This window comes from Coenobita brevimanus, chromosome 69 (assembly GCF_032717465.1).
Source record: "Coenobita brevimanus isolate Jiangsu-jjx chromosome 69, ASM3271746v2, whole genome shotgun sequence".
Lineage (NCBI taxonomy): Eukaryota > Metazoa > Arthropoda > Malacostraca > Decapoda > Coenobitidae > Coenobita > Coenobita brevimanus.
This window is the reverse complement of record NC_137022.1, coordinates 25671337-25686914: the sequence shown is the minus strand read 5'-3', so window position 1 is coordinate 25686914 and position 15578 is coordinate 25671337. Positions and strand designations below refer to the sequence as shown.

Genomic DNA, 15578 nt, shown 5'->3' with positions numbered 1-15578 from the left:
ACCAGCAACCTTTCTTCCCTGTTGTACCCTTTCAAGCATTTCACCCTCCAAACTTCCATCCTTGCTTATCACAATACCCAAGTACTTAAACGCACCCACATTTTCCATTTCCTCCTCATCCAGCCTCTGCACATTCAGTGGCTTCATTTCCGTTGAAGACCATAACTCTACTCTTCCCTATATTCACCTTTCGATTCTGTTTCTTAAACTCTCTCCCAAACTCATTCACAAAGCATTGCAGTTCCTCTTCCTTTTCACTTAACAATACAGTATCATCTGCAAACATCAGTACTGGGAGTTTCCAGACACTGCCCTCTCATTGCTCATTAGGGTTGCTCCAACATCCATTCAGTCATTCAGTATCTACAATAGATAGATTGTAGATCTATATATTGTAGATACTGAATGTAAATCAGATACTTCAGAAATTAATAAGAGGGAGAGTTCTAGGATCCTGAGGGCACCACACCTAGACTTTATTAAGGGACTTTCGACTTGTAAACTGGCTGAAAAGATTATATTTGCACTTAATTGAAAAGCATATAGCAAGGGGTGGTTTAATTGAGGTGTTTAAGTGGTTGAAAAAATTAAATGAGTATATTTGCATATATTTGCAAGGGCTTTAAAAGTAAGCAGCCAGGACAGAACTGGAACAGATGGTTTTAGACCAGAAAAAACAAAAATCCATTTTAGTAAGGAGATAGATCGGCACTGGTTTGGAAATAGAGCAATGGATGAGTGGAATAAGTCATCCAGTGGTGAAAATACATGTTTTTCTCACATTAAGAGTTTCAAGAATAGGCTAGATAGGCATGACCCAACCTGTTCACTAAGGTGGTGTCTTTTACGATAAATTATTGCTACTAATGGACAGTCTAAATAAACAAGGGAGACACCTTTAAAACCTGAAAGATAAGTCGTAACCTTCACTAACCCTTTTAATATGAAAGACCTTTCCAAAAGCAAGTAACATCTGTGTATGAACCAAGACTGAATTATAAACGTCATCGTATGGAAGAGGTTCAAACATGAGCATAAAGTTTGTCTAAGTCGCTGTTTAGGCTAATTACTCATACTTTTTTCTAATCCCCGCAATGGTAATAGGGCCTATATACTTTCTAATCGTCCTTTCATGCAAAATTTTTGTCCTTCCTTATCACTTCTGTTTTTCTTGCCACTTAAATTGGTAGGTGTGGTGGGCAGAAGTGCCTTCTTTACTATCTTTGTCCTGTTCTCGTAGTCTAGTCACACTTTAATGGGATCTGCCTAGAATAGATCAGCCTGCTTTCTGCAGTTATTCTCTTTCTTCTTATGTGAAATTGGAGTAAAGTGTGTTATATAGTATTGTGTAGAATGGAATTGGTGTGCTTATTCACTTATAATGACTGGTGGAGTAGGATGTGGATTAATGAAGTGGAGGACGGGCTGATCTAGGCATGGGCATAGCGTGAGATGAACTAGCTATGTTGAGTAATGACTGTGTATAATGTGACATGGAATTGATAAGTATAGAAGTCTTTGTGGTAGGTAAGGGTGCCCATCATCCATTCACTGGATGTAGTGCTGCCATCGGGTTACTCTGCCTTAAGTGACGATTCAGATGGTTTCCTATAACCCAGGAAACCATTTTCTACATTGGGTGGCAGCCATATAACCAATTAATGCCTGGTGGTTAGTAGGTTAAGATGCTGCAACCAGATGGAGCCTGATATGAGCTTCTATCTGGGGTTGGTGGTAGGAGTTTATAGGTCACGTAATTCAGGAGAACGTGAAGGATTAAATGGTGGGACCGAACAGGCAACCTATTCTGGTCTCCAACGCTCCAGATGGGGGGCCCCCCCCCCCCCAAAAAAAAAAAAAAAAAAAAAAAAAAAAAAAAAAGGATGGTGGGTGGATGAAGAAAGCTTTTTCTAAGGGCCTTTAGGCAGTGCAAATATTTCATGAACTGGAAGCATACCGATATGGAGCGACAGCTAGATTCAGTTAAGCTCTTGCTGCTATGAGTGACAGGTGTATGGAGCATAGTAACAGAATTTTTGTTAGACACCGAGGTTGTTAGATTCCTACAGGTCTGTATCAAGAAAAACTGGAAATAAAATATCAGAGGAAAACCTCATTCACTTTAGTGGCGAAGGTTATAGGCTACAGTGCAACCAAGCAGCACTTCCGTCTTACCACTGCAGGTCTAAGCCAGCTTTCTGTTCAAGTGGTGATATTGGTAAAGCTTACTGTTAGTTTAGGACACAAGAGAATGAGATTCTCAGACTTACATGTTTACATCATTTTTCTGCATTATTCATATGATATAATGCATGTAAGAGGTTCATTTAAGGGAATGGTCCAGAAGGCGATTCCTGATGGGGAATCGTCCCATTTTTATTTTTTTTTTATTTTTTTTATTTTTTTTTTTTTACGGGGAATTGCCCTGACTGGGCGAACTGTCCCGAGACCTTACAAACTATCCCGATCCCGAGTAACGGTTTTTCTGTGGTAATGGTACACCCAAGGTCTAGAGAATCCTGGGCATCCTATTGAGACAGTCTAAACGGAACTCCAAGTAGTCAGAGTCAGACTGGATCTTCCTTTCTTCATTTCTTGGGAACACGAGACTTTGTTGTGTCCAAAAGACTTGCAGTGCTAGACACCAGCTCAAGTATGGGACCCGATGGCCTACGCCCCAGACTGCTCAAATCATGCCCATCTTTAGCCTATCCTATGTTCAAAATTTTCATGACTAGTATGAGTGATGGCTTGCTCCCAGCAGTGTGGAAGGTCTCAGTAATAATACCTATCTTTAAGAAAGGCTCCCGTGCTGCCCCATTGAATTACAGGCCTATTAGCTTTACTTCTGTATGTTCTAAGACTATGGAGAATTGTGGCCGAACATATTTACAACTATCTTGAACAAAATGGCATACCTTCCATTGATCAATTTGGCTTTAGACGAGGAAGGGCAGTTGACGATCAGCTGTTACTGACTTACGACTTTGTTACTGGTTCTGTCTTGGGGCCATTACTCTTCTTAATATATGTCAATCATTTGCCATCCTCTATTTTGAATAATTGTAAGATTTTTGCTGAAGATATCAAGATTTACGTAAGGTACTGTCCGTCTTGACCCTTGTCACTGGCTTTAGGTACTACATCTTGTCAGAATAACGTAGATAATATCTGCACAGTTGCCGAATCATGGGGTCTCGATCGTCTATCTATCTATCTATTGCCAGACGCCTCAATCTCGTTTGGGGTGGCCACAAACAAATCGCCTCCAAGTCGCCCTGTCCCCCGACATTTCACTCCCCTGCTCCCAACTCACACCCTCCTCTCTCATATACCTCTCCACCCCATCTCTCCATCTCATCCTCGGCCTCCCCCTCCCTCTTTCCCCCTCCACCTCACTCACATACACTCTCTTCGTCAGTCTTTCACCCTCCATCCTCTCCACATGGCCAAACCACCTCAGTGTGTTCCTCATAACGCTTCCTATCACATCCACATCAACACCACAACGCTCCTTTATATCCTCATTCGTCAGCCTGTCTCTCCATGTGACTCCACAGGCTCCTCTTAAATAACTCATTTCCACTGCTCTCACTCTTGACTTGTGTCCTTCCAACAACGTTCAAGCTTCACTCGATCGTAATACGGACAAATGTGTGGCCCTGAGGTTTTAACGTGGCACTGTGGCATGTTATAGCACTAAAATACACACCGCCGCCGCCGGACCACCCACCCCGCTGCCGAACCGCAGTCCCACCACCACCCCAGGAGGACATCACGGCGGGCCAGGTCAGTGTGAGATTGACCCAGAGCGAGAAGGGCACCGTGGCGCCCCTATCTTGAGTCCCTCTTCCTCCCAACCGACCCAACGACAACAACGCAGGAATGAGAGACGACCTCACGGACGGAGCAGCCCTCACCAGGTTCGGGGTGGGACTGCTCCAGATTCAGTCCCAAGCAACACCGCGGTCACTGACACAGTACGTACCGGGGAGGGAGCGGTCACAGTACGCCCCTCAGTTGCTTCCCCCTGTAGCTCCGCGGTCACGGCCACAGTACGTACCGGGGAGGGAGCGGCCACAGTACTCCCCTCAGCTACAGCCACATCTGGAGACGGCCTCGGAGCGTTAGCTATTGAGCGCGCACCGACTGGCAAAGGAAGGAGGAGTGGAACCGCGACCACGGCCACAGTACATGTCGGGGAGGGAACGGCCACCGTACGTCCCTCATCCACCGCCTCCTCCTCCTCCTGCGGGAGTAGCTCCGCGGTCACGGCCACAGTACGTGTAGGGGAGGGAATGGCCACCCTACGTCCCTTATCTGCCTCTACTTCCTTCGGGAGCAGCACCGCGGTCACGGACACCGTACATACCGGGGAAGGAACGTCCACCGTACGTCCTTCTGCTGCTACCCTTAGAGACTGTGGAACCGCCACAACGGCCACCATACGTGTGGGGGAAGGAGCGGCCACCATATGCCCTTCATCTGCATTCTCTAGGGTTCCCCCGGAGGAGAAGGTCCCTTGCGCGGCCGGCTCACTACCTCTCGGCTGTGTGGGACGCCCTTCACTCTCTCCCTCCAGGTGTGGCTCCCCGGAGGTGCTGCCGTTCCAGGAGTGGTGGCGAGGTCCTGTTCCTGCCCTGCAGCCAGCCCCTGGACGACGCCGGCCGCTGACGGACGCCCGACAGGAGAGGTGCCGCAGTCTGTTCCTGACGGTGCCCCGCTCTGGTGGCGACCGCAGTACCCGGTCCCCCAGGGCTAGCCAGCGGACCCCAAGGCGAGATCGCTTGGGCTCCACTCCCCGTTGGCCCTCCGCCCGGAGTACTAGGCGGCAGGCCCGCCTCCTGAAGTTGTTTGGCCCCAGCCCCGAGGGCCACCTATCAGGTCGAGGCCTGCAGACGGAAGGGGCTCCCTGCACCCTACGGACGAAGCAGGCTCGGGCAGTGATGCCCCGGAGAGCAGTGCATTGTCTCCTGCAGGAGAGCTCTCCAGAGGGGCCCCCTCCCACGCCCGGGTGCCATCTGTTAACCCCAGGACGAGGGGCCTAGTGACGACTTTACCTCACCTCTCAAGTCGTCCCCAAGACTAAGTGAATGAGACAGAAGTAAAAGTGACAGTAGAATCGTAAGAATATAATATAAAGTGACGAACAGTGCATATAAATATAAGGGCAGAAATCAAGGGTCAGTGAGCACGAATAGTAAGGCAACTGTGATATACTAAAATGATGTGGACAGAGACCCGAGATGGACAGAGACCCGAGATGGACAGAGACCAACCAGTAAAGTAGTGTCGCCGCGGCTAAGTGACAATCTCGTGTGCCGCGGCTCGCGTGCTATAGTGTATAGTAATATTTATCAATCTGACCCTTCATTCCATCCTCGTACAGTGTATCCTGTTGAATATATTAAATGACAGTTGTGCCCTAACTTCAACTCCTATACCGTGCTCTAGTGGCTGACAATATCTATGTTTTGCCCTCGACATCACAATTGTGCTTGTGTACACTTTATATCTGAAAAGCAACTCTGTCACCCTGTCCATTCTGTATCCAGTGTCTCTTAAGCTAATGTCCTTGTATTGTAAGGTGTTTGAATTAAGACAATAGATGTGCTAAGGTATACTGCCGAGTTTTTACGCCCTGCCCCTTTTGTTGGTGCTTTACTTCCGATCCGGAAAGAGGACCCCGCTCAGTCGCGGGCGTTTTTAGGACGGGAGGTCGGACTTTTTACACCCGGCATAACAAGCACATTGGTACTTTATCTGAATACCACCTCCAGGGTCATGTAATATCCTTGGTCGACTCTCACAAGGATCTTGGTGTTTTGGTGGACTCCTCCCTTAGATTCCATCTTCATATCAGGTTTTATTGTTAACAAGTTTCTGGGTTGTCTGCCAATTTTCTAAGTTGTACTCTTTGTAGATCACAGGACTTTATGCTTACCTTGTACAAAACACATATTAGACCTTTGTTGGAGTATGCCTCTTGTGTGTGGAACACTGGCTCTGTGGGTGATCGTTTACTGGAATCAGTACAGAGATCTTGGACTCGTCTTATAGGAGGACTAACCGAACTTCCTTACGGTGAACGACTTAGGATTCTTGATTTGTACTCTGTACATGGGCGTTTATTACGTGCAGATTTGCTAATATATTGGACAATTTTTCATCGTGATTGTAGTATTCATCCTGCTGAAATTTGTGGGCACGCGAGGGCATAGATTTAAGATTCTTCGCTCTCATAGCTCTTAAGAGGCTAGGAGGAGGTTTTTCTCGATTAGGTGCGTCAGTCTGTGGAACTCTTTACCTGATGATATTGTTGCTCTGAGTTCAATTTGTTCATTTAAGTCAACCTTACATTCTTTTCTAGGCCCTCTTCTTTATCAGTTTCCTGACTAGACTCATACCTAACCTTTTCATTTAGCTCTCGTCCCCCATTGACCACTGACCATTAACCCACCTTTCCTCTCTATATACTCTGCTTTGAAATTTCCCTATTCACTGCAATAACAGAATTTCCTGGTAATACACCTTGTTAATATTATTTTACTCCGCTTAAGGTACATAACAGTCTTTCCCACTGATCATATTATATTGCCTTTGCTGTCCCATTTGACTGGCGTACCTCTCGATGTAGTGCTGCCTACTTCATCCTTAGCCTTTATCATTCTTTTTGTGTGCCTTCCCTCCTCTCTTCCAGTTTCTCCCATCTTTCCTGTCACTTCTTATTGCATTTCTTTTCTTTACAGGTGGCTCTACGTTGAGTGACAAGCCACATGGTTTCCTGTAAGTCAAGAAACCATTTACAACGCTGGGTGGTAACCATATAACCAAACCATATGTGCTCCATACGTGTCAACAAGTGGGTTGGTGGAGAGTTAGTGCCCCTCCCCGTAAAACAAATACAATAACTCAAAGTCAAATGGCCACCCCTTACGGGATTATGGCGTCTGGCAATAGATAGACAGATAGATCTGCATATTTGTGCTACCCTTGTTTTCCTGTATGTGGCTCCTTTCACTGCCTAATTAACCAGTGCAAAGAAAGGGTAGCCAGCCAGGTGAGTAAACCAGGTGGGTCTCTCGCCTCCGCTGCTTTGTTTACAAACATATGTTGCTAAGCGACGATATGATCAATTGCATAACTACGCATATGAGTAGTTCGTATGGGCGCCTACGAAGTATTTTCCACTCATTCGATGTAGTGCTTCATCCACCCCCCCCTCTCTCTCTCTCTCTGACACTACACTGACTGACAGGCTAAGTAGTTTCCTGCCAAAGATGCTTTTTAAGCACTTGGTTAAGACTGATCTTACGTAACCAAATTGTCCGGTGATATCTTAAGACGCCAGAGATAACAGGAACGAAAGGCTGTTACACAAAAAAGTGCGATCTTCTTCCCCTGTACTTAGCACGGATCAAGGACGCTAGATTAACGGATCACCCTTATCATGGACGCTGGATTCAAGGATCACCCTTATCATGGACGCTGGATTCACGGATCACACACATCAAAGAAAGTACAAACAGTTTGTAAAAGTTATCCCTGGTAAGGCTACCACACAATAATAAAACTGGAACCGAAACTAAGTTTTTTCACTCTGTTGTATATTAACACGTCCTCATCTATATATAAATATTACGAATAATAAACCCCGAGCGAAGATAGATCCGACCCCTGCACGTTTATCTTAACAAAAAAGTATCGCGCAGGTAGGGCACGATGATACCCGAAATTAGCAATAGATTGTGAATTCTCAGTCAGATTTATCTTTAATAATTTTTATATACATATAATAATAATATGGACTAGAAAATGGTGCAAATAAGTCATATATAGCATCCTTAATTAAGTACTCGAGTTTGTCAACAAGGAAAAAGAAAATCGTCGTTGTTTCCAAAAGCCATCGTCTGGTGTCTTTCGCGTCGAATGTGCACCGATACTTGATAGGGAGACTGTACTTTGGTTGAAGCAACTGGCGAACTGTGAAGTCACCGAAGGCGAAGGGTTTAGTTGTCAGCCGTTGCCAGCATTTAGAGATAACAGTACCCTAAGTTGGCCACCTCAAACGGGATTGAGGCGTCTGGCAATAGATAGATAGTACCCTAAGTACCGTTTGAGTACTTTCAGTCTTTATCTTGCTGCTGTCGCGATAAGACATATAGTTCCAACCCGTTACAGCAACAGGTGAGTAAACCATGCAGTAGATGTTAATGAGGAGGTAGACGAAATATATTGTATGACCGAGTCATTAAGATATGTACACGGCAGTAATGAGAACAAGTATACAAGTATTGAAAGTTCACAAGGCACAAGATAACTAGGACATCGTCTTATTTTCAGACAGCCAAGCAGTTAACATACCTCCGATGACATTTTATATAATCCACTGTCGCTATATACGGACGATTTTAATCCATTAAGACTTTCCGATGTGGGAACAAAATAAACCGTCAGTAACCCCTTTAATACGATAGGCCTTTCTGAAATTGAAATCGTCAGGAGACAACAAAAATAAAATACAAAATGTGGCCTCCTGAGGGTTAAGATTACTAATGCATTGTCAGCAGGGTGTAGTTGGTAAATGCAAGAAGTTTTTGTGATGTGTGAGAAATGATGACGTAACTTAAATTGCCACAGAAGTGACGTATTTCCTCCTTACCCCCCCACACCCTCAAGAATTTTGGGCTGAAATTCACATGTAAATTTACAATAAATTTCGTGTCATTAGTAAAATTTTGGTTTTGAAGGAAAGGCAAAGAAACAGGTGTATCCCATGTTTCTGGTTATACCTGCTTTATATTAAAAAAAGAAAAATACAAGTTCTCTTCTTGGTTTCCTTTTTAACTGCTTACAAGTACAGGTAGTGGTGGTGGTGGGGGAGGGGGTCCCTATCTCCTTAGCATAATTGGTATTAAGAATAAAGTGAACCTAGTGAGCAGGTCAGTCTTCCTACATCATTCAACTTCAGAGTCCTGACTGCTTTCCAGGGCTATATATATATTCCTAGAGGGGTGGAATAAGTGCATATCTGCAAGAAAATAATATAACCACTGAATTCAGCATCAAAAATTGGCATAAAAAAAATTAAATATGAAAGTGAATGCCCAGGATGGGTCTCATGTACTGTATATATATATATATATATATATATATATATATATATATATATATACCTGGGTGTATATGTATACTGTACTGACAATATCTTGGCTTACTATGGGTCACAAAATTATCGGTGCATGGGGGGTCCAATGCCTGCCTAAAACATTCAAACAGCTGGTGACATTACCATGTCTGTTTATATAAACAAAACATTTGTTATATGCTTGCAAGAGGGTATTGCTAGTTGGTGATATAAGACACCTCCCAGCATTAGTGCTACCAACATGTGGTAGGTCGGACACTAATATTTCAGTGACTTTCGTTCTGTGGTCCCAAATGTTTCACGCATATTGTTCACCAATACTTTTATGACCCATAGTACAGTAGCCTGTGCAGCCTTTCCATGTCCTCTTTGGCATAATGTTGTACAATACTGTATCGGCTAAGCTTTGGAGGTATCATAGCTTTGAATTCCAGTATACCAGAATGATATTGGGATATTCTGGGGTTTTGCTGTTTCAGTACAGGCACTCGCATTATACCCAGTGATATACCTTAAAAGCACCTTTACTACTGCCGACACACCAAATTGCATGAGGTGTCCGGTATTAGAAAATGAAAGGGGAAGTACAGTAGTACCCAAGTGGAGGCGTGCATGAGGCAGTACCCTAAGCAGTAACTCAAGCTGTTGGTGCACATTTGGCATCATCTGCTGACAGTGTACATGCAGGTACACAGTATTACATGGCTGCATGGTTTAAATTATGGCAGAACCTACTTGGCTGGGGTAAAAAAAAAAAAATAAAAAAATAAATAATGACCACACAATGTGAGAAGTAATACAGTAATGCTCATCAGTCTTTGTAGGATATAAATCATAGGAAACAGAAAATTCCCATATTGTCTCCCTGCTGCTGTGTTCTGAGTCAAGGCTACTTGCAACACAAGTAATGGTACACTTGTAGAGAAGTGGACTGCTGACCAAAACAACATGAAATCAATACATGGACATAGCTACAAGAATACTCTGTATTTTTACAACATGAAGTGATACATAGGTGGTATTCATCCTTTCTGATCACCAAGGATAAAATAAGTTCAGTCCACATAAATTGGTACAGTACTGTACATAGTCCACAGTGGACATAAGGTTACTGCTACTCAGAAGCAGATCATCTGACAGAAGCATGAATATAATAAACATGTCTACTACATCCTGAAAGGGTCACTGGAGACCCTTAAGGGAGGAGAGACTACACCAAGGCTAAATAAAGGAATCTGTTACAAGCTGCAACATAATACAAAAATTATAATTTTTACATATACTGTAGTTGCTTCCTCACGTAGAAGCTTAATTACTTGTACTTCTGAAAGCTGGTTCATGATGTTAAAAGCTGGTTGCTAAATCAAGTCATCAAACCCAAGGCCAAATCTGTACAAATCATTGGTGAACATAATGATCATAGATGGAATGTGAAAAAGCAATGTACCAAATGCTGTACTGTACATTCTTCTTCTTCTGTCATTAGGTCTTTGTAAGTACACTGTACTACTGTACATACAGTATTCAGTAAATGTCACTGAAAAATGAACTCTACGATAAATGTTTAAGAATAAGTAAATAAATAAATAAAGTTCATATATGAAAGTTCTGAAAGCATCTGTAATGTTACATCATCACACTGGTCAATCTCAAGAGCTAACAGCGTGACTCAGAGACATAAATACAATGATACTAGCCTCGTCAGTCATGTCCTTTTTTCAATACCGGGTATATTCTTGCTACCTGTGGACAATATTGTTCAACTTAGAAAGGACCTATGGTAGTGGAGGAGATAATGAAGGCCATATTCAACCCCTTTAGGTTTAAAAGGCTTTCCTGAGTCAAATGAAATCAGGAAGAGATAGGAAGAAAATGAAAAAGACCACCCAAGTGAAAGGGTTAAGCAGAGTCTATCACTGTACCAGGCAGTGTCATTACTGTGTTGGTACAGTACTTGTCCCCATGTCCACTGCTTAACTGATACATGTCTTCGCACTGAAAGCAGATGTCGGGAATTGCCCGAGGGAGCTGAAAGTACCATACAACTCATAGTGACAAAACTGTCACTTGCCCTTACTGCTGTCTCTAAATATACATCGTGGCTGCTGGTAAGCAGTGAAAAGACAATAGCTACATTTACTGGTATAATTCTTTGTAACATTGTAATGCCTTTTATTGTGGGTTGATACAGTATGCTAAAACTAGGGCATGGTTGTAGGATGTGAGAATATATGAGGTAAGGTGGTAAGAGGCAGGTGTAAATGGGATGTGTTTGCATCAGGAAGAAGACCTGCAAAAATATCCATGGTGCCTTCCTGTTGTTGTGCTGCTCAGGTGTTTTTGAGGTCCATGTGGTTGAAATCACAGTATAGTACATTACAACAGTTTGTCAAGAATTTTCTGCCAGCATTGTGTTCTGCCTTCCATACTTCTCATTCCTACCAAAATGAGAGTATCCTCTATCTGACACTTTTGTTTTGGAGTTCATATTACTGCAGGTATTACAAAAAAAAAGGCTCATGTGGCACCTTGCGATGTCACAGCTGGCAGAGAAGTAATGGCAAACTTTTACTCAGGGCTGTACAGTACATGAATTTACTGTGTTACCCTAAGTGGATGTTGGAGCAGCCCTAATGAGAGAGGACAGTGTTCGGAAACTTCTGGTACTGTTGTTTGCAGATGATACTGTGTTAAGTGAAGATGAAGGGGAACTGCAAGGCTTAGTGAATGAGTTTGGGAGAGTGTATAAGAAATGGAATCTAAAGGTGAATGTAGGAAAGAGTAAAGTTATGGTCTTCGAGAGAAATGAAGCCACTGAATGTACAGTGAGGCTGGATGATGAAGAAATGGAAAATGTGAGTGCATTTAAGTACTGGGGTAGTGTGATGAGTAAGGATGGAAGTTTGGAGGGTGAAGTGCTTGAAAGGGTACAGCAAGGAAGTAAGGTTGCTGGTTCTTTGTTCTTTGAAAGCAGTGATAATCAATAGAGAAATGAGCATAGAAGTAAAAAAAAGTCACTGCATGATAGTATTGTTACACCATCTCTAACGTATGGAAGTGAAGCCTGGACCTTGTTGGAAAGACACAAGTCAAGAGTGAGAGCAGTGGAAATGAGTTTTTTGAGAGGAGCATGTGGAGTTACATGGAGAGACAGACAGACAAATGAGGAAGTGAAGGAGCATTGTGGTGTGCATGTGGATGTGATAGCAAGCATTAGAAATACATTGAGGTGCTTTGGCCATGTGGAAAGGATAGAGAGCGAGAGACTAATGAGGGGAGTGTATGTGGATGAGGTGGATGGGGGGTGAGGGAAGGGGAGGCCAAGGATGAGGTGGAGGAATTGAGTGGAGAGGATTATGAGAGAAGGAGGTGTGAGCTGGGAGCAGAGCAAGAAAATGGTGGGGGACAAGGCGACCTGGAGGCCCTTACGAGATTAAGGCGTCTTGCGATAGATAGTTCTAAATTCCCATTGATGCATAACGTCATTGCAAGCAAGACCTTATAGGCTGTGTAAGAATGTGTTTTGGGTTTGGTTTATTAGTAAACCCTTTATCCTTTTATCCTTCTACTGCAGGTTTTTTCAAGATGAAGAAAGTTATTTGGTCCTAGATGGAAGACAATACAAAGTTTGTAATTATTGGCCAGACAGTTATTGAAGATAGGATTTATTTATTTATTTTTTTTTTTACCTGAGCTCATAAACATTGTAAAATCATATTATAAAAATATTGTGCAGTCAGAGGATTAATCCGGAGTTCCCCCTCCTTTTTTTTTTTTTTTTTTTTTTACAACTACACACCATTGTATTTGTGCCAATAGTTACTGATACATAAATGAATTTGAATATAAGATAATTAGTGTTATAAACTGACTTGTACATACTATTCTATTTCTGCTGGCACCAAACAGTTACAGCCAATTGAAAATTAGCCATAAGAGCCCAGGTACTGTACTAAAAAAAAAATGCTGAAGTCTGGTGGGGTACATGCTGACTCAGTTCAAGCATTGTTTGATTATTCTGCCTGGTACCACCCTTTCTTATTTATGCATACTGATTGGGGAAGATGTTAAGGTCAAACACCTCCCAGCTTTTCTCTCTTTCCCTCCTTCCCTTCCTCCCACTTAATCTTTCACTCCCTCCTGTCTCATCTCTTCCTCCCAAAATTTTTTACTCTTTCACATTCCCTCCCCTGACCTATTCTGTCCTACTTTCCTTTCTTCCTCCCTGCTCTTCTGACCCAAACTCCCTTGTTCTCAACTCCCTATTCTCTCTCAGCCATTTCCTCCATCACTCCTCTTCTCTCCTCTCCACAACTCATTTTTACTTGCCCACCTGTCCTTCCCCCCCCCCCCATTTCATCCATCCCTCCTTCCTTCTTTCCTACCACCATCATCCCTCCCTACTCTCTCATCCCTTCCTCCCTTCTTCCATCTTCCTTACTCACTCATCCCATCCTCATGCTCTGTTCACCTCTCCCTCCACCCCCACTCCCATATTCTATGTCTGTCTGTCTGTCTGTCTGTCTGTCTCTCTCTCTCTCTCTCTATACCCTGTCACCCTTCCCTTCCCTCCTTCCTTCCTGTCTCACCTTCCCTCCCTCCCTCATTCCTGTTACATCCCTCCCCTCCTTCCTCCAGACATCACCCCATACTCTTAGAAATTATGTTCCTCGAATTATATAACCCATTGAATCCCATAAATTTTCAAGTCTCTTTTTGCTGCTTCCTAATGATATGATTCAGCTTCTCTTTATTTTTGCTACTTCCAAATTATATGATTCTGCTTTGGAGATGCCTCTGGTAGTTCATGCATTAATAAAGAATGAGAGACTGACTGAAAGTGTGACTGAGGTGGAGGAGGGGGGAAACCAGGGATAAAATGAAAGAATGTAATGGAGAGTTATATGAGAGAGGGAGGCTGAAAGAGAGTGCACAACATGTTAGTGACAGAGGTGATTTGTGTGAGGCCACCCTTTATGGGATTGAGGCATCTCGCAGTACGCAGGGAGACACAATACAGACTTTGATTAAAGATATTATTGCTCCTATTTCATGCCAACCTGATCAGAGTTTCATTCATTCATTTGTTTCATTCTTCTTCAGATTCTGTGTTGCCCCATAAGGAGCATAGGAGCCCGGGACTAGGCAAGTCTGTGCTGATATTTAAGATGAGAGTGACCAGGCTCACTCTTCTCTGAGTGGCATTACGTGAGCAATAAACCCTAGCCACCCCATGGATATAAACCTTCACTTGCACAGTCTGATTGGAGTTCCATAATTACCTACTAAACCACCAGGTGCCATAATTTGGTTATATGGTTACCACCTAGTGCAGTAAATGGTTTCCTGGTGTACAGGAAACCATTTGGCTTGTCACTCAGTGTAGAGTCATCCATAAATGGATGGAAGAAGAAAGAATGAAGGAAAGAAAGACAGAAGAGGAAGGAAGAGAGGGAAGGGCAGACACCTGAAAACAGCACTACATTGAGTGAATGGATGGTGAGCGTCCCCACCTACCACCACGTTAATTTATTTTAATTTTAGTTCCTACCTAAAGACTCTCCAGTGTTTTTCATGGCCAAGCAAACTCGTGATATGGAAGGTGATCCAGGGTTTGGTTAAGTAGCCAACAAATATGATAATTTTCAGTCTACTTTTATTTAACATACATTTATCTCAGGATGGAGGAGGCTGAGGATGAGATGGAGGGATGGGGTGGAAAGGTATATGAGAGAGGGGGGATTGAGTTGGGAGCAGGGCAGTGAAATGGCAGGGAACAGGGCGACGTGGAGGCAATTTGTTTGTGGCCACCCCGTACGGGATTGAGGCGTCTGGCAATAGATAGATAGATAGATCTCAGTCATATAAATGTATATAAGGGTAAGGATGATTTCCTGGAATGAGGAAATTATAAAGGGATAAAACTTTAAAATCAGATAATGATGGTACCGGAGAGAGTCCTGGGAGATATTATAAGAGAAAGGGTGAATATTGATGAGGTGCAGTTTGGGTTTATGTCAGGCAAAGCTATCAGCGATGCACTATCTATTGTCCAGCAGCTTCAGGAAAAGTATATAGGGAAAAAAGAGAAAGCTTTATTTTTCAAAATTGATTTTTGTTGATTTGGAGGAGGTCTTTGACAGAGTTCTTAGGGAAGTGGATAATGAGAAAGTTTGTGATTGAGGAGTGGCTGATAAGTGGTAATGCCAGTTTTCAAGGATGCTTGCACCCAGGTGAGAGTGAACGAAATTTTCAGTGATGAGTTTTCTATATAAAGGAGCGTTGTGGTGTTGATGTGGATGTGATAGGAAGCGTTGTGAGGAACACACTGAGGTGGTTTGGCCATGTGGAGAGGATGGAGGGTGAAAGACTGACGAAGAGAGTGTATGTGAGTGAGGTGGAGGGTGGAAGAGGGAGGGGGAGACCGAGG

At 43.3% G+C, this 15578-nt stretch overlaps 1 protein-coding gene across 1 annotated transcript in view; it reads left to right on the top strand.

Moving 5' to 3' along the window:
• The first annotated feature begins 3189 nt into the window (after positions 1–3189).
• The window catches only part of shop (sulfite oxidase), a 30232-nt gene continuing 17843 nt past the window's right edge, over positions 3190–15578 (top strand). The window contains exons 1-3 of the mRNA XM_080277356.1: positions 3190–3194; positions 3698–3923; positions 4614–4852. Coding sequence (XP_080133482.1) covers positions 3190–3194; positions 3698–3923; positions 4614–4852 — 470 coding nt within the window. The remainder of the gene's footprint in view (positions 3195–3697; positions 3924–4613; positions 4853–15578) is intronic.